Source organism: Salmo salar, chromosome 22 (genome assembly GCF_965601325.2).
Source record: "Salmo salar chromosome 22, fSalSal1, whole genome shotgun sequence".
Classification (NCBI taxonomy): Eukaryota; Metazoa; Chordata; class Actinopteri; order Salmoniformes; family Salmonidae; genus Salmo; species Salmo salar.
Window position 1 is genome coordinate 5,085,766 of NC_138312.1, and position 23,235 is coordinate 5,109,000.

The window sequence follows — 23,235 nt, forward strand, 5'->3', positions numbered from 1 at the left end:
TAGAATGTCTAGTTTGAGAACCAGACGCCTCACAAGTCCTCAACTGGCAGCTTCATTAAATAGTACTCGCAAAACACCAGTCTCAATGTCAACAGTGAAGAGACGACTCCGGGATGCTGGCCTTCTAGGCAGAGTTGCAAAAAAAAGCCATATCCTCAGACTGGCCAATAAAAATAAAAGATTAAGATGGGCAAAAGGACACTGGACAGAGAAACTCTGCCTAGAAGGCCAGCATCCTGGAGTCGCTTCTTCATTGTTGACGTTGAGACTGGTGTTTTGCGGGTACTATTTAATGAAACAGCCCGTATATGTCAGCCTTGTACTGGTCTGTAGCTCCATTGTCCAGGTAAAGACAGAATATGCACTCGCAAAGCCATCTGCTCAGTGCCACGTTAACACTGTGGGGAACAAGGGGTCCCTTCATTTTAGTAACCCTCTCCTCTGGAGTTACATGGGCTTGCCCCGGTGGTGCCCTCAGGCCAGTTGGGTAGAGGAGCAGGAAAATGAGGCCAGGTTGAGGCAGTGCCAAGTGAGGCTTGAGCTGCCAGGGCACAGGAGTGGTTAAGCTTTGGGAGAAGGTATACGACTGAGCTTACAGCGAGGGCCCCGCTACTGCAGTCATTATCAATCTTTACAGCTCGGGTTCTCATTCCCCCACCACTGTCGAGAATGAAGTCACGCCAACGGATGCCCAAATCCTCCATGGAAAACAGGCTTTAACGAGGCATGTTTGGGTGACCGGAGCATGGAGAGCAGCGACCTTTGACTTCAGGTGTTCCTGGCGTGGTATGGAACTACAATGTACAATATTGTTGGCCTATACACAGGACACACAAAGATGCTTCATGTTTCGGGATGGCTCTATCAGCTGATTCCAACTATTTAGTAGTGGATCAGCGCCCTGTAAAAGCTGGCCCACACAGAGGATTACTCCAAATAGCTGGCAGCAGCTAGGCCGCCTCAGTTGGGCTAAATAATACTGATAATGACCGAATACATTTTCCCTAGACAGACACCTGAAAATGTGAGGCTTTTCGTATAAAAATCCAATGCTGAAACCTTTCCTTCTTGATTTACAGTCTGCTCAGAAGGAGCGGTGTTACCGCATGGAAAAGCTGTCTGGATGGGCAAGTAAAACATGAAAATGGGCGAAGATCGAGGCGGCCTCAGACATTAGTGTGAGCGCAGTAAAAAATATACGAGGGCATGGCCTTTGAAAATGGAGACATTGACATTTGTTTTACAAGGAAGGTCTTCATTTGTCAGACATCTTTCTCTATTACAAGTCAACCATAAATCAATTTTGAAGACTTCAACATGAAAGTTATAGAAAAGTATTACTTAAAGCTCCAAGGGGGAATCTTGACTTGATAACCAGGCAAATCATTCCTTACAACGAATAGACGGTGGGGGACAGGACATTTGACTTTCCTACTGTGCATATAGCTGGTGAAATTGTTGGCCAGCATCCAACTCTGTACATGTTGACATGACTGACAGCCACATGTATAGGTAACTGCCAAAATAAAGGAAACACAAAGTGCTTGAATATGGCATTGGGCCACCACATTACATTTTAGTAATTTAGCAGACAATCTTATCCAGAGCAATTTACAGTGCATTCATCTTAAGATAGTAAGTACATTTTTCCTCAAATTATTTTATTTAAGCCTTATTTTACCAGGTAAATTGACTGAGAACACATTTACAGCAACAACCTGGGGAATAGTTACAGGGGAGAGGGGGGATGAAAATGCTGTTTAATCAGCTTCTTGATATACCACACCTGTCAGGTGGCTGGATTATCTTGGCAAGCGAGAAATGCTCACTAACAGGGATGTAAACAAATTTGTGCACACAATGAGAGAACGCTTTTGCTTATGGAACATTTCTGGGATCTTTTAGTTTTGCTCGTCAAACTTGGGACTAACACTTTACATGTTGCGTTTATATTTTTCTGTAAACTGGGGATGATTAGGTGGCCAAGATGGTATGAAGGCCAGATTGGGAATTTAGCCAGGACACCGGGATTAACACCCCTACTCTTACGATAAGTGACATGAGATCTTTAGTGACCACAGAGAGTCAGAACACCCGTTTAACGTCCCATCCTACACAGGGCAATGTCCCCAATCACTGCCCTGGGGCATTGGGGTATGTTTTTAGACCAGAAGAAAAGGGTGCCTCCTACTGGCCCTCCAACACCACTTCCAGCAGCATCTGGTCTCCCATCCAGGGACTGACCAGGACCAACCCTGCTTAGCTTGAAGTAAGCCAGCAGTGGGATGCAGGGTGGCGTGCTGCTGGCTTTAAATTAGCTATCAGTAAAGTCAGTCCGGGGGGGGGGGGGGGGGGGGGGGGGGGTTAGATGTTTTCAGAAGATAGCTTCAGGAGGAAGCTGGTTCCACCATTGGGGCTTTGACTGGGCTGAGTAAGAGCTGCCCTCCTGTATGGGTAAGAGAGACCAGAAATTACAGAGTACTCGGGTTGGAGTGTAGGGTTTGAGCATAGCCTGAAGGTAGGGAGGGGACGTTCCTCTCACTGCTCCTTAGGCAAGTACCATGGTGTTGTAGTGGATGCAAGCTTCAACTGGAAGCCAGTGGAGTATGCGGAGGAGCGGGGTGACATGGGAGAATTTGGGAAGGTTGAACACCAGTCGGGCTGCAGCATTTTGGGTAAGTTGCAGGGGTTTGATGACACAAGCGGGGAGCCCAGTCAACAGCAAGTTGCAGTAGTCCAGGCAGGAGATGACAAATGCCTGGATTAGGACCTGCACCGCTTCCTATGTGCGATAGGAGCAGTTGTAGAGTATGAAACTTCAGGAGCAAGTCACTGCTTTGATGTTTGCAGAGAATGCCAGGATGTTGTCCAGGGTCACGCCAATGTTCTTTGCACTCTGGGAAGTGGACACTGGAGTAGTCACCATGATGGAGAGGTCATGGAGAGGGCAGGCTTTCTCTGGGAAGAAGAGCAGCTCAGTCTTGTCAAGGTTGAGCTTGAGGTGGTGGGCCGAGATATCTGCAGGCACGACGGAGCGATGCGAGTCGCCACCTGGGTGTCAGAAAGGGGGGGGAGGGGAGTAGAAAAGTAGTTGAGAGTCATCCGCATAGCAATGATAGGAGAGACCATGTGAGGACATGACAGAGCCGAGTGACTTGGCGTAGAGAGAGAGAAGAGGGCCTAGAACTGAGCCCGGAGGGACACCAGTAGTGAGGGTACATGCTGCAGACACAGATCCTCTCCACGTCATCTGGTAGGAGCAGCCTGCAAGGTAGGATGCAATCCAAGAGTGTGCAAAGCTTGAGACGCCCAGCCCTGAGAGGGTGGAGAAAAGGATCTAATTGGCAGCGGATACATCTAGGAGGATGAGAACAGAGATAGAGAGAGAGTCAGCTTTGGCAGTACAGAGTGCCTCCGTGACACAGAGGACAGCAGTCTCGGTTGAGTGACCCGTCTTGAAGCCTGACCGGTTCGGTTGAAAATCATTCTGAGAGAGAGTTGGTAAAAGTCAGCACACCCTAGTATTTCGTAAAGAAAAAAAAGGGTCTGTAGTTTTTTTTGCATTACCTTTCAAATCAAAGTTTGTCACGTGCGCCAAATACAACAGGTGTAGACCTTTCAGTGAAATGCTTACTTATAGGCTCTAACCAATAGTGCGAAAAAAGGTGTGTGTGTGTAGTTAAGTAAAGAAATAAAACAGTAAAAAGACATTTGGAAAATAAGAGTAGCAAGGCTATATACAGACACCGGTTAGTCAGGCTTATTGAGGTACATGTACATGTATGGGTATGGTTAAAGTGACTATGCATATATGATGAACAGAGAGTAGTAGTAGCGTAAAAAGAGTGGTTGGCGGGTGGTGGACCACAATGCAGATAGCCCGGTTAGCCAATGTGCGGGAGCACTGGTTGGTCGGGCCAATTGAGGTAGTATGTACATGAATGTATAGTTAAAGTGACTATGCATATAAGATAAACAGAGAGTAGCAGCAGCGCAAAACCCCTCTTTTACGCTGCTGCTACTCTCTTGTTTATCTTATATGCATAGTCACTTTAACTATACATTCATGTACATACTACCTCACACAATGCAAATAGTCCATGTAACCATTTGGTTACCTGTTCAGGAGTCTTATGGCTTAGGGGTAAAAACTGTTGGGAAGCCTTTTTGTCCTAGACATGGCACTCCGGTACTGCTTGCTATGCGCTTGCCTTGTACTGGGCCGTACGCACTACCCTTTGAAGTGCCTTGTGGTCAAAGGCCGAGCAATTGCCATACCAGGCAGTGATGCAACCGGTCAGGATGCTCTCGATGTTGCAGATATAGAACCTTTTGAGGATCTCAGCACCCATGCCAAATATTTTTAGTATCCTGAGGGGGAATAGGCATTGTCGTGCCCTCTTCACAACTGTCTTGGTGTGTTTGGACCATTTTAGTTTGTTGTTGATGTGGACACCAAGGAATTTGAAGCTCTCAACCTGCTCCACTACAGCCCCGTCGATGAGAATGCGGACGTGCTCGGTGCTCCTTTTCCTGTAGTCCACAATCATCTCCTTAGTCTTGGTTACGTTGAGGGATAGGTTGTTATTCTGGCACCACCCGGCCAGTTCTCTGACCTCCTCCCTATAGGCTGTCTCGTTGTCGGTGATCAGGTCTACCACTGTTGTGTCGTCAGCAAACTTAATGATGGTGTTGGAGTCGTGCCTGGCCATGCAGTCGTGGGTGAACAAGGAGTACAGGAGGGGACTGAGCACGCACCCCTGGGGAGCTCCAGTGTTGAGGATCAGCGTGGCAGATGTGTTACTACCTACCCTCACCACCTGGGGGCGACCCGTCAGGAAGTCCAGGATCCAGTTGCAGAGAGAGGCGTTTAGTCCCAGGTTCCTTAGCTTAGTGATGAGCTTTGAGGGTACTATGGCATTGAATGCTGAGCTGTAGTCAATGAATAGCATTCTCACATAGGTGTTCCTTTTGTCCAGGTGGGAAAGGGCAGTGTGGAGTGCAATAGAGATTGCATCATCTGTGGATCTGTTTGGGCGGTATGCAAATTGGAGTGGGTCTAGGGTTTCTAGGATAATGGTGTTGATGTGAGCCATTACCAGCCTTTCAAAGCACTTCATGGCTACGGACATGAGTGCTACGGGTCTGTAGTCATTTAGGAAGGTTTCCTTTGTGTTCTTGGGCACAGGGACTATGGTGGTCTGCTTGAAACATGTTGGTATTTCAGACTCAATCAGGGACATGTTGAAAATGTCAGTGAAGACACCTGCCAGTTGGTCAGCACATGCCCGGAGCACACGTCATGGTAATCCATTTGGCTCCGCAGCCTTGTGAACGTTGAACTGTTTAAAGGTCTTACTCACGTCGGCTATGGAGAGCGTGATCACACAGTCGTCCGGAACAGCTGATGCTCTCATGCATGCCTCAGTGTTGCTTGCCTCGAAGCGAGCATAGAAGTAATTTAGCTCATCTGGTAGGCTCGTGTCACTGGGCAGCTCGCGGCTGTGCTTCCCTTTGTAGTCTGTAATAGTTTTCAAGCCCTGCCACATCCGATGAGCCGGTGTAGTATGATTCAATCTTATCCCTGTATTGACGCTTTGCCTGTTTGATGGTTCGTTGCAGGGCATAGCGGGATTTCTTGTAAGCTTCCGGGTTAGAGTCTCGCACCTTGAAAGCTGCAGCTCTACCCTTTAGCTCAGTGCGAATGTTGCCTGTAATCCATGGCTTCTGGTTGGGGTATGTATGTACAGTCACTGTGGGGACGACGTCCTCAATGCACTTATTGATAAAGCCAGTTACTGATGTGGTGTATTCCTCAATGTCATTGGAAGAATCCCGGAACATGTTCCAGTCTGTGATAGCAAAACAGTCCTGTAGTTTAGCATCTGACCATTTTTTTAAAGACCGATTCACTGGTGCTTCCTGCTTTAATTTTTGCTTGTAAGCAGGAATCAGGAGGATAGAGTTGTGGTCGGATTTACCAAATGGAGGGCAAGGGAGAGCTTTGTACACGCCTCTGTGTGTGGAGTACAGGTGATCTAGAATTTTTTCCCTCTGGTTGCACATTTAACATGTTGATAGAGATTTGGTAAAACTGGTTTAAGTTTCCCTGCATTAAAGTCTCCGGCCACTAAGAGCGCTGCCTCTGGGTGAGTGGTTTCCTGTTTGCTTATTTCCTTATACAGCTGACTGAGTGCGGTCTTAGTGCCGGCATCTGTCTGTGGTGGTAAATAAACAGCCACGAAAAGTATAGCTGAGAACTCTTGGCAAGTAGTGTGGTCTGCAATTTATCACAATATACTCTATTTCAGGCGAGCAAAATCTAGAGACTTCCTTAGATTTCGTGCACCAGCTGTTGTTTACAAATATGCACAGACCACCCCCCCCCCTCGTTTTACCGGAGTGTGCCGTTCTATCCTGCCGGTGCAGCGTGTATCCCGCTAGCTGAATATCCATGTCGTCATTCAGCCACGATTCCGTGAAACACAGGATATTACAGTTTTTGATGTCCCGTTGGTAGGATATTCGTGATCGAACCTCGTCTAGTTTATTGTCCAATGAATGCACGTTGGCGAGTAATATTGACGGTAACGGCAGCTTTCCTAGTTGCCTTCTGCGGGTCCGGACGAGGCAACCGGCTCTTCTTCCTCTGCGTCGCTTTCTTTTGCGAATAATTGGGATGTCTGCCCTGTGGGGAGTTTGGAGAATATCGTGTGAGTCCTGCTTGCTGCTGTTGTTGTTGTTGAAACAATCTTCGTCTAATCCGAGGTGAGTGATCGCTGTCCTGATATATAGAAGCTCTTTTCTGCCGTAAGATACAGTTGCAGTAACATTATGTACAAAATAATGTTCAAATACCTCGAAAAAAAAATACACATAATAGCACAATTGGTTAGGAGACCGTAAAACGGTGTGCCATCTCCGGCGCCATTTCTCCCAAATTTCGTGATATCCAAATGGTAGTTAGTCTTGTCTAATCGCTGCAACTCCCCTACGGACTCGGAAAGGCGAATGTTGAGAGCCATGCATCCTCAGAAACACGATCCTGCCAAGCTGCACTGCTTCTTGAGACACTGCTCACTTAACCCGGAAGCCAGCCGCACCAATGTGTCGGAGGAAACACCGTCCAACTGGCGACCGAAGTCAGCTTGCAGGCACCGGGCCCGCCACAATGAGTCGCTAGTGTGCGATGGGACAAGGACATTTCGTCCAGCCAAATCCTCCCCTAACCTGGACGACACTGGGCAAATTGTGTGCGGCTTCATGGGTCTCCTGGTCACGGCCAGGATTGAACCCAGGTCTGTAGTTAAGCCTCAAGCACTGCAATGCAGTGCCTTAGACTGCTAAGCCACTCAGCAGTGGGTCTGTAGTTATGACTTCAGAAGGGTCGAGTGTTGGATTCTTGAGGGGATGCAGCCAGTAATGAGTTGATAAGGAATGAGAGGTCTCCAGAGATGATCTGGAAAAGGGAATGGGATCGAGCGGGCAGATTCTCGGGCAGCCGGACCTCACTAGTTGCAGGATTTAATCTGGAGAGAGAGGGGAGAAAGAGGTCAAGGCGTAGGGTCTTTCTGTGTGAGTGGGACCAGTGGCCTCAATAGGCAGTGAATGAGGAGCAGATTTCAACCTTTTCAAAGTGGTTCACAAAGTCATCCACAGAGAGGGAGGGAGGAGGTGGAAAGTAGTTTCCTAGGGTTAGAGGCAGAAGCTTGACATTTAGAGTGAAAGAAAGTGGCTGGACCAGCAGAAAGAGGAAGAAAAGGTATAGAGCCAGAACAGTTGATGCACCTAGGCATACAGTGCATTTGGAAAGTATTCAGACACTTTCACTTTTTCCACATTTTGTTAAGTTACAGCCTTGTTCTAAGATTAAGAAGGAAAAATATTTAATCAATCTACACAATATCTCACCAATTGGATGACAAAGCAAAAACAGTTAAAAAACAGAAATACCTTATTTACATAAGTATTCAGACCCTTTGCTATGAGACTCGAAATTGAGTTCAGGTACATCTGGTTTCCATTGATCGTCCTTGAGATGTTTCTACAACTTGGAGTGAACCTGTGGTGAAATTCAATGGATTGGACATGATTTAGAAAAGGCACACACACCTGTCTGTGTAAGGTCCCACAGTGCATGACAGTGCAAAAACCAAGCCTTGAGGAGGAAGGAATTATCCGTAGAGCTCCGAGACAGGATTGTGTCAAGGCACAGATCTGGGGCAGGACACCAAAACAATTCTGCAGCATTGAAGGTCCAAGAACACAGTGGCCTCCATCATTCTTAAATGGAAGAAGTTTGGAACCACCCAGTCAAACTGAGCAATCGATGGAAAACGGCCTTGATTAGGGAGGTGACCAATAACCCGATGGTCACTCTGACAGAGCTGCCGAGTTCCTCTGTGGAGATGGGAGAATCTTCCAGAAGGACAACCATCTCCGCAGCACTCCACCAAATCAGGCCTTCATGGTAGAGTGGCCAGACAGAACTCACTCCTCAGTAAAAGGCACCTAAAGGACTCTCAGACTATGAGAAACAAGATTCTCTGGTCTGATGAAACCAAGATTGAACTCTTCAGCCTGAATGCCAAGCGTCACATCTTGAGGAAACCTGGCACCACTCCTTAGTTGAAGCATGGTGGAGGTAGCATCATGCTGTGGGATGTTTTTCAGCGACAGGGACTGGGAGACTAGTCAGTATCGAGGGAAAGATGAACGGCGCAAAGAACAGAGAGATCCTTGATGAAAACCTGCTCCAGAGCACTCAGGACCTCAGACTGGGGTGAAGGTTCACCTTCCAACAGGACAACGACCCTCAGCACACAGCCAAGACAACGCAGGAGTGGCTTCGGGACAAGTCTCAATGTCCTTCAGTGGCCCAGCCAAAGGCCGGACTTGAACCCGATCGTACACCTCGAGACCTGAAAATAGCTAGCTCCCTTTCCAACGTGACAGCGATTGAGAGGATCTGCAGAGAAGAATGGGAGAAACTCCCCCCAATACAGGTGTGCCAAGCTTGTAGCATCATACCCAAGAAGACTCGAAGCTATAATCGCTGCCAAAGGTGTTTCAACTAAGTACTGCGTAAAGGATCCGAATACTGATGTAAATGTGATCTCAGGTTTCTACTTTTAATAACTCTGCAAAAATGTCTAAAAACCTGTTTTTACTTTGTCATTATGGGGTAGTGTCTAGATTGATGAGGGGAAAATTTTTTTTTTTTTGAATAAGGCTGTAAAGTAACAAAATGTGGAAAAAGGCAAGGGGTCTGAATACTTTCCGAACACAATGTAGATTCTACAAGTGTCTGGAACTCTATTGGAGGGATGCAACACCATTCAGGGGCCACTACAGAAACTCATAAGTGTTCAATAATTGAGTTGAGATCTGGTGACAGAAGGCCATTGCATATTGTTTTCATGCTCATCAAACCATTCAGTGACCACTCATTCCCCTGTGGAAGGGGGCGTTGTCATCCTATGGGGGTACAGCCATGGTAGCCAAAATAATTTTGGCCTGCCCAGCATTTTTATACTTTAACCTAAGCATGATGGGAAGTTGATTACCTCAGGAACCACAACCTGCGTGGAAGCACCTGCTTTTAATATACTTAGTATCCCTAATTTACTCAAGTGTTCCCATTATTTTGGCAGTTCCCTGTCTCTGCCTAAAGATAATACAGGATGCTTTGTGATTGCAACAGATGTCAGTGTATTCTACAAGATGCATGATGCACATATTAAAAGCAATACGCAGAAGTTTCCCTCTGTCCTCCCAGTGGTACCTTTTGGGCACACTGATTCAATGGAGATTTTCAGTATGTAATAAATCCCGATTTTTTTCTCTGCTACTAAAAACGTCATGTAATCTTGACCTGAAATTACTGAATGGGTATTGAGAAAGCAAAATGGTAGAAACTCCATCCATCCTATCAGAAGGTTAAGTTGAGCCATTATCAGCTGTCTGATCATAGGATCAGTTTTGGCTTTTAAGTCATTATGAAAAAGATTACACTGGCAGAGGGAATCTAATCCTAGACCAGCACTACTTCTTTCAGATGCTTGATAGATGCGGTCCCAGGTTTTAGACTGGAAAAGACATGAGGTTGAAGTTTGAGGGACTTACCCCCATGATCTTGCTCCTCTGCTCCACGTCCTCCCACATTGAGTGGACGATGTAGCGGCACATGTACTTCCCCTCACGGCCTTCTTGCCTAATCCTCACCAGACACATCCTACAGGGGAGAACAGAGTTAACACCTTATCTGACAGGGAAGGACAGCCTCTTACCCTAAAGGGCCAATACCCAACTTGAGATACACTATACAGTGCATTCGGAAAGTATTCAGACAACTTCCCCTTTTCCACATTTTGTTACATTACAGCCATATTCTAAAATGTATTAAATCAATTTTATTCCTCCTCAATCTACAAACAATCACATAATGACAAAGCGAAGACAGTTTCTTGGAAATTTTAGTAGCCCATGTCCTTGAGTAGCCCAGCCAGAGCCCGGACTTGAACCCGGTCGAACGTCTCTGGAGAGACCTGAAAATAGCTGTGCAGCAACGTTCCCCATCCAACATGACAGAGCTTGTGTGGATCTGCAGAGAAGAACGGGAGAAAGTCCCCAAATACAGGAGTGCCAAGCTTGTAGCGTCATACCCAAGGCTGTAATCGCTGCCAAAGGTGCTTCAACAAAGTACTGAGTAAAGGGTCTGAATACACATGTATGATATATTTCAGTTACATGTTATATACTTTTGCAAAAATGTCTAAAAACCTGTTATTGCTTTGTCACTACGGGGTATTATGTGTAGATTGATGAGGGGAAAAAAAACAACATTTCATCCATTTTAGAATAAGGCTGTAACGTAACAAAATGTGGAAAAAGTCAAGGGGTCTGAATACTTTGAGTGCACTGTAAATACACAAAAGTATGTGGACCCCCCTTCAAATTAGTGGATTTGGATAATTCAGCCACACCTGTCGCTGACAGGGGTATAAAACTTGAGCACACATCCATGCAATCGGCATAGACAAACATTGGCCTTACAGAAGAGCTCAGTGATTTTCAACGTGGCACCATCATAGGATGCCACCTCACTTCCTCAAATGTCTCCCCTATTAATTTCTCCCTTGCTAGTAATGCCCCGGTCAACTCAGCCGTGAAGTGGTAGGCCACACAAGCTCACAGAACGGGACCGCCAAGTGCCGAAGTGCGTAGCGCATAAAGATCGTCTGTCCTCAGTTGCAACACTCACTACCGAGCTCCAAACTGCTTCTAGAAGCAAAGTCAGCATAAGAACTATTAGTCGGGAGCTTCATGAGATGGGTTTCCATGGCTGACAAGCCTAAGATCACAATACCAAGCGTTGGCTGGTGGTGTAAAGCTTGCCACCATTGGACACTGGAACGTGTTCTCTGGAGTGATGAATCATACTTCCCGATCTGGCAGTCGGACGGACAAATGAGTTTGGCGGATGCCAGGAGAAAGCTACCTGCCCCCAACGCATAGTGTCAACTGTAAAGTTTGGTGGAGGAGAAATAATGGTCTTGGGCTGTTTTTCATGGTTCGGGCTAGGCCCCTTCGTTCCAGTGAAGGGAAATCTTAACACGACAGCATATAATAACATTCTAGACGATTCTGTGGTTGCAACAGTTTGGGGAAGGCCCTTTCCTGCACAAAGCGAGGTCCATACAGAAATGGTTTGTTGAGATTGGCATGGAAGAACTTGACTGGCCTGCACAGAGCCCTGACCTCAATCAAACATCTTTTGGATGAAATGGAACAGACTGCGATCCAGGCCTAATCGCACAACCTCACTAATGCTTGTGGCTGAATGGAAGCAAGTCCCCGCAGCAATGTTCCAACACCTAGCGGAAAGCCTTCCAAGAAGAGTGGAGGCTGTTATAGCAAACTCCATATTAATACCCATGATTTTTGAATGAGCAGGTGTCCACATACTTTTTGGTCATGACCATACCTAGGAAATCCTCTGACATCAACGCATGATTTATTTATGTTCAAGTCACACATGCTTGCATCAAGTTACAATTTGTCATTGTAACAATGCTACTTTTAAGTGGTTCATGTTGATTCTGCTGTGTTGGGGTCACACACACACAACCCTTTTCTTAATGGGCTTTATTCTGACTAGTACTGTGCAATTTCTGAAACGGGTAGCTGATTAAGTCAATAGAACTGAATCTGTGGTTGTTCTACATTTTCACTCACTGGTTCTTGGATCCAAATGCAAATAACCTAAACCAGTGTGAGTATGAATCTGTATTCGTGTGCATTATTCCCACATCATGACACCATTTTAATAGCGTGAAGATTGTTTAGCCTCATATGCGCACAGCAGTTTTGATTGAGTCCAGGCCTGGCTTTTGGAGCTTATGTCATCCCGCATGCCAAAGTCAACAGAATTAGTGGCAGGAAAGTAGCTTTGACAGGAAGTCAGAGGAGTGGTGGGCATGTTTGATGAAGAGGTTCATGGCAGCGCAATTTATCACCCAACTCTGATGAGCTCATGCATGCATACCTTTCTTTCCCAGGCCTGGATCAAATACCAAGGCATGTGTTAACTCAAGGCATGTAACCTGAACTACCTGGGGCTTGAGAGTACAGATGCAAAAAGGGTGGTGAGGTTAGGTTATTCTAAAATAAGAGTATATGGATGACACCCAGTTAGATTTTTCTCTTGGAAAATCAAGATGGCAAGATTTACCTCTAAACAATTCTTATCCAAATAGAAACATACCTAAACAATTAAGCCCTTACCACTGCACTCTATACATAGACAGGGAGCTGGTCAGGGCCCTGGTGGAGTGGTACCAGGAAAAGAACCTCTCCCTCAACAAAATGAAGGTGCTGATCGTGGACTTCAGGAAACAGCAGAGGGAGCACGCCCCTATCCGCATCGGTGGTGCGGTCTGCCCAGTGGAGTAGGTGGAAAGCTTCAAGTTCTTCAGTGTACACATCACTGACAATCTGAAATTGTCCACACTGACAGTGTGGTGAAGAAGGCGCAACAGCGTCTCTTCAACATCAGATGGCTGAAGAAATTTGGCTTGGCCCCTAAGACCCTCACAAACATTTACAGATGCACAATTGAGAGCACCCGGTTGTGCTGTATTACCGCCTGGCACGGCAACTGCACCACCCGCAACCACAGGGCTCTCCAGAGGTGGTGCGGTCTCCCAATGCATCACAGGGGGCACACTGCCTGCCCTGCAGGACACCTACAGCACCCGATGTCACAGGAAGGCCAAAAAGATCAACCACCTGAGCCACGGCCTGTTCACCCCGCTATCATGCAGAAGGCGAGGTCAGTACAGGTGCATCAAAGCTGGGACCGAAAGACTGAAAAACAGCTTCCATCTCAAGGCCATCAGAATGTTAAAATAGTCATCACTAGCCGGCTACCACCCTGCACCTTAAAGGGATTTGAATTGGGACCTGCCCCCCCCATCCTATTTACCGTTACAACCCCTGCCATTACTTTTGTTCTTTCATTTCTATGTACTGCAGTAGTAGATCGTATACATATACATGGAATCACTGGCCACTTAAATAATGGAACACTAGTCTCTTTAATAATGTTTATATACTGCTTTACTCATTTCACTGTATTTTAGTCAAAGCCACGGCAACATTGCTCGTCCTAATATTTATATAGTTCTTAATTCCATTCTTTTAGATGTGTGTATTGTTAGATACTACTCCACTGTTGGAGCTAGGAACACAAGCATTTTGCTACACTTGCAATAACATCTGCCAAATACGTGTATGTGACCAATACAATTTGATTTAGACGTCATTGGCGCTCATGCCTAGAATGTCTCCTATGTCAAATCCTTTTATCAGAAAATACAAAATCTTAATACCAATTGAAAGTCTAGATTTGACTTCAAAGGAATAGCAGATGGGAGACAAACAGCCAAACTGAAAGAACACAGAATTGAGGTCGAAGTAGAAAATAAAGGCACAGTCACAGATTCGTCATGGGAACTTGAAGTTCCCAAAAGTGTTTCAAATTTAACAGAGGGTGGCAAAAGCTAAGTAAACCTGGCCTGGGAGGGCCTGTAGAGGGGGTGTAACAGAGGTACTCACCAGACATGGAGCTGTGCCACCAGGAACCAGGAGTTGAGCGTGTCGGGGAGGGAGCATTCTGTGGACGGAAAGATCAGAGGGGCGTGTCAGCCAAGACCGGCTTACATTCCATCCCCCCACCCGCTAAAGAAAACAGCCCAACCAGCCTGTAAAGTGTCACATTAATCTTTCAGGATGCCGATGAAAGGGTCCCTTTAGGCACTTGGGGTGTCGTGTTGATGTGAAGTTACTCTGGGAGTTTGGGTCGATAAGCCCAAGCAGCCCTTCCCTCCATCCATAGGACTGGTAAGGTCCACGCGGCCATTGTTCTCAAAGCTATGGAAATGTACTCAAAGACTAGCACAACTACATCTCAGTCATAGATTTCTAACCTGTCAATGACTTATTAAATCAATTGCTTATGTTCAATTAATTATCAACAAAAGACCTGTTGGCATCTGGCTGGACTAATAGGCTACCTCAGGTGATGAACTCTATAGAAGGAATTAACTACATAGAAGGAATCTGAATCTATACAGGTAAATACTTACTTTCAAAAAATTCGTCATAGTTGATTCTCTCCACACAGCATGTGTACATGCGCAAGGCAGCAATCTTGATTTTCTGCAAAAACAGACCGTAGCAATAAGTTGATAAGACAACAAAGACCTAAAGAGTATCCCACACCTTAACACTTTCCACTTTCCTTTTAACTTCTCCAAAATATAAACCAAAGTTCACACATAATAAAAGCAGAGGGCTTTGGCCCAAGGTGGGTGGTGGCATAAGAAGAGTGGATTGTGAATCATGGGTAAATCTCTCTCCGTCCGGGCATTCTGGGTAAGCTTGGTGCTGGCATGGGAGGCCCTCTTTGAGCGCAGCCTCCGCTGCTGTGCACGCGAGTCAACGTTCATTTAGGAACTCTGCTGCTACCCATTCACAGCACAGGCTATGGTTTGGAGTTGGTTTGGTGTCAAATGCAAAAGGCATACCAACTTAAACCGTAAGACACGGTTCAGAGGAAGGCTTTTCAAGCTGATCTAAATTAAGCTACCTTCTGCTGTTCTAAGACCTTGTAGCAGTGGTGACAAAGTCCATGTGCAAATTGAGCAGTAGTGCAGACAAGAGGTAAATGACAGCTCTGACTTAAAAGGGGCAATCTGCAGTTGCTACATCCATTTTCAGACTTATAAATGAATAATATATACCCATTGATTCTTGAAGAATATAAGTTATAAATGCCTCATGAGCTTAGTTCAACTGTCACACTCCATGAGAACCCAAAATATAAGCTTGTTTTACTCCAATGTTTGTAAACAAAGTCAATGTAAATAAACACTATATAGCCTCAAAACATTGTTAAAACCGAGGGTTGGAACCGAAGAGCCATACTGTTCTGGAACAGACCCGTTATTTTAAAAGTATGAGTACCAGTTAACCTCACTAGGGTAGGGGGCAGCATTTGGAATTTTGGATGAAAAGCATGCCCAAAGTAAACTGCCTGCTACTCAGGCCCAGAAGTTAGGAGATGCATATTATTGGTAGATTTGGATAGAAAACACTAAAGTTTCCAAAACTGTTAATATAATGTCTGTGAGTATAACAGAACTGATATGGCAGGCGAAAACCTGAGGAAAATCCATCCAGGAAGTGCTTTTATTTTGAAATGCCTGTTTTTCCATTGAAAGCCTATCCACCATACAAAGACTTAAGACCCAGTTCACGATCTCTTGGCTTCTTCTACATGTGGCCAGTCTTTAGGCATTTTTTCAGGCTTTTACTCTGAAAAATGAGGGAGAAACAGCACTTTCAATGAGAGACCAGTGGAAATTTCCAGACATAAGTCCAGCGCGTGACTGGGAGCGTACCTTTCTTGTTTCTCGTTTTCTATTGACGAAGCTTTTGTCCGGTTGAAATATTATTGATTATTTATGACAAAAACAACCTGAGGACTGATTTTAAACATCGTTTGACATGTTTCTATGAACAGATTTTTCCGTCTGTCTGTTGTGACCGCGCTTTGTTCTAATGGATTATTGAACAAAACGCACCAACAAAACTGAGGTTTTTGGACATAAAGAGGGACATTATCGAACAAAACGAACATTTATTGTGTAACATGGAGTCTTCGGAGTGCAACCATATGAAGATCAAAGGTAAGTGATTAATTTTATCGCTATTTCTGACTTTTGTTACTCGTCTACTTGGCTGGTTACTGTTTGTAATGATTTGTCTGCTGGGCGCTGTTCTCAGATAATCGCATGGTTTGCTTTCGCCGTAAAGTATTTTTTAAATCTGACACCGTGGTTGGATTAACAAGAAGTTAGTCTTTAAACCGATGTATAACACTTGTATTTTTATTTTTATCTAGACCCACAAAAAAACGCAACAATGTGTCTATGCAAAGGCATAACTGTCAATCAGAAACTTATTTCAGTGTCTGCCTGCAAGCTGAAAATCTTTGCCAGCGTGTATGCATATATAGGCTACCTGCCCCTCCTAAGCCTAGGCTACTAAACTGACGTTACAATCATGATTCAGAAGATGGGGAGAGAGATTTTTTATTAGCTAGAGAGGAACGGTTTAACTTTTTCAATGCTAGTTAACGATACTATAGGCCTAGTTATCACATTTCACGTTGGATTTATTAACTACAAAAAGGTAAGATGTGTTTTTAATTCTGGTACCGCTCTAAACAAATAAGCTTGTTAGCTACAGTGAGGGAAAAAAGTATTTGATCCCCTGCTGATTTTGTACGTTTGCCCACTGACAAAGAAATGATTGGTCTATAATTTTAATGGTAGGTTTATTTGAACAGTGAGGCAGAATAACAACAACAAAAAAATCCAGAAAAACGCATGTCAAAAAATGTATACATTTATTTGCATTTTAATGAGGGAAATAAGTATTTGACCCATCTGCAAAACATGACTTAGTACTTGGTGGCAAAACCCTTGTTGGCAATCACAGAGGTCAGATGTTTCTTGTAGTTGGCCACCAGGTTTGCACACATCTCAGGAGGGATTTTGTCCCACTCCTCTTTGCAGATCTTCTCCAAGTCATTAAGGTTTCGAGGCTGACGTTTGGCAACTCGAACCTTCAGCTCCCTCCACAGATTTTCTATGGGATTAAGGTCTGGAGACTGGCTAGGCCAATCCAGGACCTTAATGTGCTTCTTCTTGAGCCACTCCTTTGTTGCCTTGGCCGTGTGATTTGGGTCATTGTCATGCTGGAATACCCATCCACGACCCAATGCCCTGGCTGAGGGAAGGAGGTTCTCACCCAAGATTTGATGGTACATGGCCCCGTCCATCGTCCCTTTGATGCGGTGAAGTTGTCCTGTCCCCTTAGCAAAAAAACACCCGCAAGCATAATGTTTCCACCTCCATGTTTGACGGTGGGGATGGTGTTCTTGGGGTCATAGGCAGCATTCCTCCTCCTCCAAACACGGCGAGTTGAGTTGATGCTGTTCCACTGGTCGGAACAGTGGAACACACAAAAAAAGTGTTTCTGTTCAGAATGAAACGATTGAAAAATAAACTTGGGTTCCAGCCCCTGGTTAAAAATATAAATGTTCATATCATGGCAGGTCAGTCTGTATCCATAGTTCTATGAATTTACATTTCTCCAGCCCCATCCCTCAGTGTTTCACCCCGAACAGGGGAGGGGAGGGCACTTTCTTCTTGTTTCAACTGTTGATTACCACTTTAAAACACCATCCTCTGATACTCCCTACACACTTGTAGAAATCTGAGTGGATTGGATAGGTGTAATATGACAAACCTTCAGAGGGCAAGGTGGGGCTATTACCATATTGCTAACAGAGGTCGACCGATTAATCGGAATGGCCGATTAATTAGGGTCGATTTCAAGTGTTCATAACAATCGGTAATCGGTATTTCTGGCCACCGATTTGAAGACTTTTTAAAAAATATATATTTTTTTAACACACCTTTATTTAACTAGGCAAGTCAGATTAAGAACACATTCTTATTTTCAATGACGGCTAGGAACGGGGGTTAACTGCCTTGTTCAGGGGCAGAACAACAGATTTTTACCTCGTCACCTCGGGGATTCATTTTTGCAACCTTCCGGTTACTAGTCCAACGCTCTAACCACCTGCCTTACATTGCACTCCACGAGGAGCCTGCGTGGCAGGCTGACTACCTGTTACGCGAGGGCAGCAAGAAGCCAAGGTGAGTTGCTAGCTAGCATTAAACTTATCTTATAAAAAACGATCAAACTACACTTGGTTGATGATATTACTAGTTTATCTAACGTGTCCTGCGTTGCATATAATCGATGCGGTGCCTGTTAATTTCTCATCGAATCACAGCCTACTTCGACAAACGGGTGATGATTTAACAAGCGCATTTGCGAAAAAAGCACTGTCGTTGCACCAATGTACCTAACCATAAACATCAATGCCTTTCTTTAAAATCAATACACAAGTATATATTTTTAAACCTGCATGTTTAGTTAATATTGCCTGCTAACATGAATTTCTTATAACTACGGGAGTTGTGTCACTTCTCTTGCGTTCCGTGCAAGCAGTCAGGGTATATACACAGCAGTTTGGGCCGCCTGGCTCACTGCGAACTCCATTTATTCCTAACAAAGGCTGTAAATAATTTGCCAGAATTGTACATAATTATGACATAACATTGAAGGTTGTGTAATGTAACAGGAATATTTAGAGACTTAGGGATGCCACCCGTTAGATAAAATACGGAACGGTTCTGTATTTCACTGAAACAATAAACGTTTAGTTTTCGAAATGCTAGTTTCCGGATTCAACCATAGTAATGACCAAAGGCTCGTATTTCTGTGTGTTATTATATTATAATTAAGTCTATGATTTGATATTTGATAAAGCAGTCCGACTGAGCAGCAGCAGGCTCGTAAGCATTCATTCAAACAGCACCTTCGTGCGTTTTCCAACAGCTCTTCGCAATTCTTTGCGCTGTTTATGACTTCAAACCTATCAACCCCCGAGATTAGGCTTGTGTAACCGATGTGAAAAGGCTAGCTAGTTAGCCGGGTGCGCGCTAATAGCGTTTCAAATGTCACTTGCTCCGAGACTTGGGAGTGGTTGTTTCCCTTGCTCTACATGGGTAACGCTGCTTCGAGGGTGGCTGTTGTCGATGTGTCCCTGGTTCGAGCCCAGGTAGGAGCTAGGAGAGGGACGGAAGCTATACTGTTACACTGGCAATACTAAAGTGCCTGTAAGAACATCCAATAGTCAAAAGGTATATGAAATACAAATCGTAGAGAGAGAAATAGTCCTATAATAACTACAACCTAAAACTTCTTACCTGGGAATATTGAAGACTCATGTTAAAAGGAAACACCAGCTTTCATATGTTCTGAGCAAGGAACTTAAACGTTAGCTTTTTTACATGGCACATATTGCACTTTTACTTTCTTCTCCAACACTTTGTTTTTGCATTATTTAAACCAAATTGAACATGTTTCATTATTTATTTGAGGCTAAATTGATAGTATTTATGTATTATATTAAGTTAAAATAAGTGTTCATTCAGTATTGTTGTAATTGTCATTATTACAAATAAATAAATAATAAAAAATATTTTTTTAAAACGGCCGATTAATCGGTATCGCCATTTTTTGGTCCTCCAATAAAATCGGTATCAGCGTTGAAAAATCATAATCGGTCGACCTCTAATTGCTTAGGCTATACCTAGTCAGATACGCTTTTCTGTCCTTGTAACCTGGCCAGAAAAACATCTCAGGGACCCATTTAAAATCTAGGGCCCAGCCCAGAGTTAACAACATTAGGAACCAGACCTAGCTTTATTTGAAACCTTTCACATATTTTGAGTGTTTTCTTTAGTCCCAGATGGGCGGGGTTTGCCGTTTTCTATCGGTTCCATTGCAATAGGGAAGCTCAATCAAGCACAGCTAAAGTATTTATAATGATTTCAAATGGTAGGCTATTTGAACCCAGGTCTGGGCCCAACCCATGAGAGGGTGGTTTTAGAATGCATTGTCACCCCTAACCCATGGAGGTACTTGGCTCGTCCACAGGGAAGATTCCTGGTTCACCACAGCGTTAATGCTCCCCTGCTGGGGTTCATAAGCCTCATCCCCCTGTAACCAGGATGGACATTTAAGTGCAAGCCCTGTCTTTAGAGATGGGAATGTGTGCATTCAATGTGACACCGGCATTTGTTAAACATCACTGTTTTTAAAATCAGAACTAAATTAACGATAGGTCTAAAACAACGAGAGAGTTGCAACAACTCCCATTTCGGGACACATACTTTTGGATGCATCTTGTGTGTAGATGTCGGTTGAAACGCTGTCCTTCACAACTGAACCTCAATACATCATTGAACATGACATCCTACATATAGATTAAAGCGTGAGCTGATAAATCATAGACGTTACTTGCGAGAGACTTACAGTAATGCTGTATGAAGAACTGCAGTGGATGGACATTTGAGTGGTTTGGTGAATGCTAGAGGCACTTACCCATTTGTTGTATTTGAGAGGTCCTGTGAAGCCCATGGCCTCGATGAGCTTGGTGAAGGCCCCCACCTCCTCTTCCATGGCCGTCTGTGGGGTTTCTTTCACATTAAAAAGCTGGGAATGGAGAGGGAAGAGCCTTGACGCATGATATCAGCTTGAAAGGTAGCCCAGTAAGCCTACTACAGACACTGACTAGTGATGCGCGGATCAGCGGTTTTCAAAACCACAACAATCTGCAATATCAAAAGAACTGATCCGGCACCTGCCCGTCTTAATGTGATACAGTAACGGACCCGCAACATGTAAATTCAAAATGCATCCGATTAAATATTTCTCAGAAACACATTTAAAATTTCAAACATGCAACAATAATGGCTTGTTATTTTAGCATGTAGGCTAAGCATTAACAGCTAACCAGTGATAGGCTACTTTTTCCAACCTGCTAATAAACTCAGCAAAAAAAAGAAAGTCCTCACTGTCAAATGCATTTATTTTCAGCAAATGTAACATATGTAAATACTGCTCAAAAAAATAAAGGGAACACTAAAATAACATATCCTAGATCTGAATGAATGAAATAATCTTATTAAATACTTTTTTCTTTACATAGTTGAATGTGCTGACAACAAAATCACACAAAAATAATCAATGGAAATCCAATATATCAACCCATGGAGGTCTGGATTTGGAGTCACACTCAAAATTAAAGTGGAAAACCACACTACAGGCTGATCCAACTTTGATGTAATGTCCTTAAAACAAGTCAAAATGAGGCTCAGTAGTGTGTGTGGCCTCCACGTGCCTGTATGACTTCCCTACAACGCCTGGGCATGCTCCTGATGAGGTGGCGGATGGTCTCCTGAGGGATCTCCTCCCAGACCTGGACTAAAGCATCCACCAACTCCTGGACAGTCTGTGGTGCAACGTGGCGTTGGTGGATGGAGCGAGACATGATGTCCCAGATGTGCTCAATTGGATTCAGGTCTGGGGAACGGGCGGGCCAGTCCATAGCATCAATGCCTTCCGCCACACCAGATACTAAGCACTGCAGTGCATCTCCTCCTCATGGACCAGATTTGCCAGTTCTTGCTGTAAGATGTGTTACCCCACTCTTCCACCAAGGCACCTGCAAGTTTCCGGACATTTCTGGGGGGAATGGCTCTAGCCCTCACCCTCCAATCCAACAAGTCCCAGATGTGCTCAATGGGATTGAGAACTGGGCTCGTCGCTGGCCATGGCAGAACACTGACATTCCTGTCTTGCAGGAAATCACGCACAGAACGAGCAGTATGATTGGTGGCATTGTCATGCTGGAGGGTCATGTCAGGATGAACCTGCAGGATGGGTACCACATGAGGGAGGAGGATGTCTTCCCTGTAATGCACAGCGTTGAGATTGCCTGCAATGACAACAAGCTCAGTCCAATGATGCTGTGACACACCGCCCCAGACCATGACAAACCCTCCACCTCCAAATCGATCCCGCTCCAGATTACAGGCCTCGGTGTAACCCTCATTCCTTTGACAATAAACGTGAATCCGACCATCACTCCTGGTGAGAGACAAAACCGCGACTCGTCAGTGAAGAGCACTTTTTGCCAGTCCTGTCTGGTCCAGCGACGGTGGGTTTGTGCATATAGGCAACGTTGTTGCCGGTGATGTCTGGTGAGGACCTGCCTTACAACAGGCCTACAAGCCCTCAGTCCAGCCTCTCTCAGCCTATTGCGGACAGTCAGAACTGATGGAGGGATTGTGCGTTCCTGGTGTAACTCAGGCAGTTGTTGTTGCCATCCTGTACCTGTCCTGCAGGTGTGATGTTCGGATGTACCGATCCTGCGCAGATGTTACCCGTGGTCTGCCACTGCAAGGACAATCAGCTGTCCGTCCTGTCTCCCTGTAGCGCTGTCTTAGGCGTCTCACAATAAGGACATTGGAATTTATTTCCCTGGCCACATCTGCAGTCCTCATGCCTCCTTGCAGCATGTCTAAGGCACGTTCAGGCAGATGAGCAGGGACCCTGGGCATCTTTCTTTTGGTGTTTTTCAGAGTCAGTAGAAAGGCCTCTTTAGTGTCCTAAGTTTTCATAACTGTGACCTTAATTTCCTACCGTCTGCAAGCTGTTAGTGTCTTAGCGTCCGTTCCACAGGTGCATGTTCATTAATTGTTTATGGTTCATTGAACCATAAAGCATGGGAAAGTGTTTAAACCCTTTACAATGAAGATCTGTGAAGTTATGGATTTCTACGAATTATCTTTGAAAGACAGGGTCCTGAAAAAGGGACGTTTCATTTTTTGCTGAGTTTAGCATTGAAAAAGTTCATCCATTCTTCTCTAGCTAATAAAAAAAAAAATCTATCTTCTGAATCACACTTGTAATGTCAGTACAGTAGCCTATGCTTCGGAGGGAGGAGGGGCAGGTAGACTAAACACGTACACACACTGGCAAAGATTTCAGCTTGCAGCCAGACACTAGAATAAGTTTCTGAGTGGCAGAGAGGGCTTTGCATAGGTGCTTTACTGCGTTTTTTTTGTGGGACTAGAACAAAAATGCCTGGAACGTAAAATAACATTAACCGGATCCCATGCTTTTAAAATAACATCTGTTTTAGTATAGTATGGATCACTTTTGTTCCTAGTTCCGTTTCTG

The 23,235-nt window shown here is 44.8% G+C and overlaps 1 protein-coding gene across 1 annotated transcript in view; it reads right to left on the bottom strand.

Moving 5' to 3' along the window:
* Positions 1–23,235, bottom strand: part of uqcc1 (ubiquinol-cytochrome c reductase complex assembly factor 1) — a 40,534-nt gene that overhangs the window by 13,650 nt on the left and 3,649 nt on the right. Inside the window, exons 3-6 of the mRNA XM_014165899.3 lie at positions 20,593–20,703; positions 14,649–14,721; positions 14,119–14,176; positions 10,126–10,234 (exon numbers count right to left, since the gene is read on the bottom strand). Of these exons, the coding sequence (XP_014021374.2) occupies positions 10,126–10,234; positions 14,119–14,176; positions 14,649–14,721; positions 20,593–20,703 (351 nt within the window). The remainder of the gene's footprint in view (positions 1–10,125; positions 10,235–14,118; positions 14,177–14,648; positions 14,722–20,592; positions 20,704–23,235) is intronic.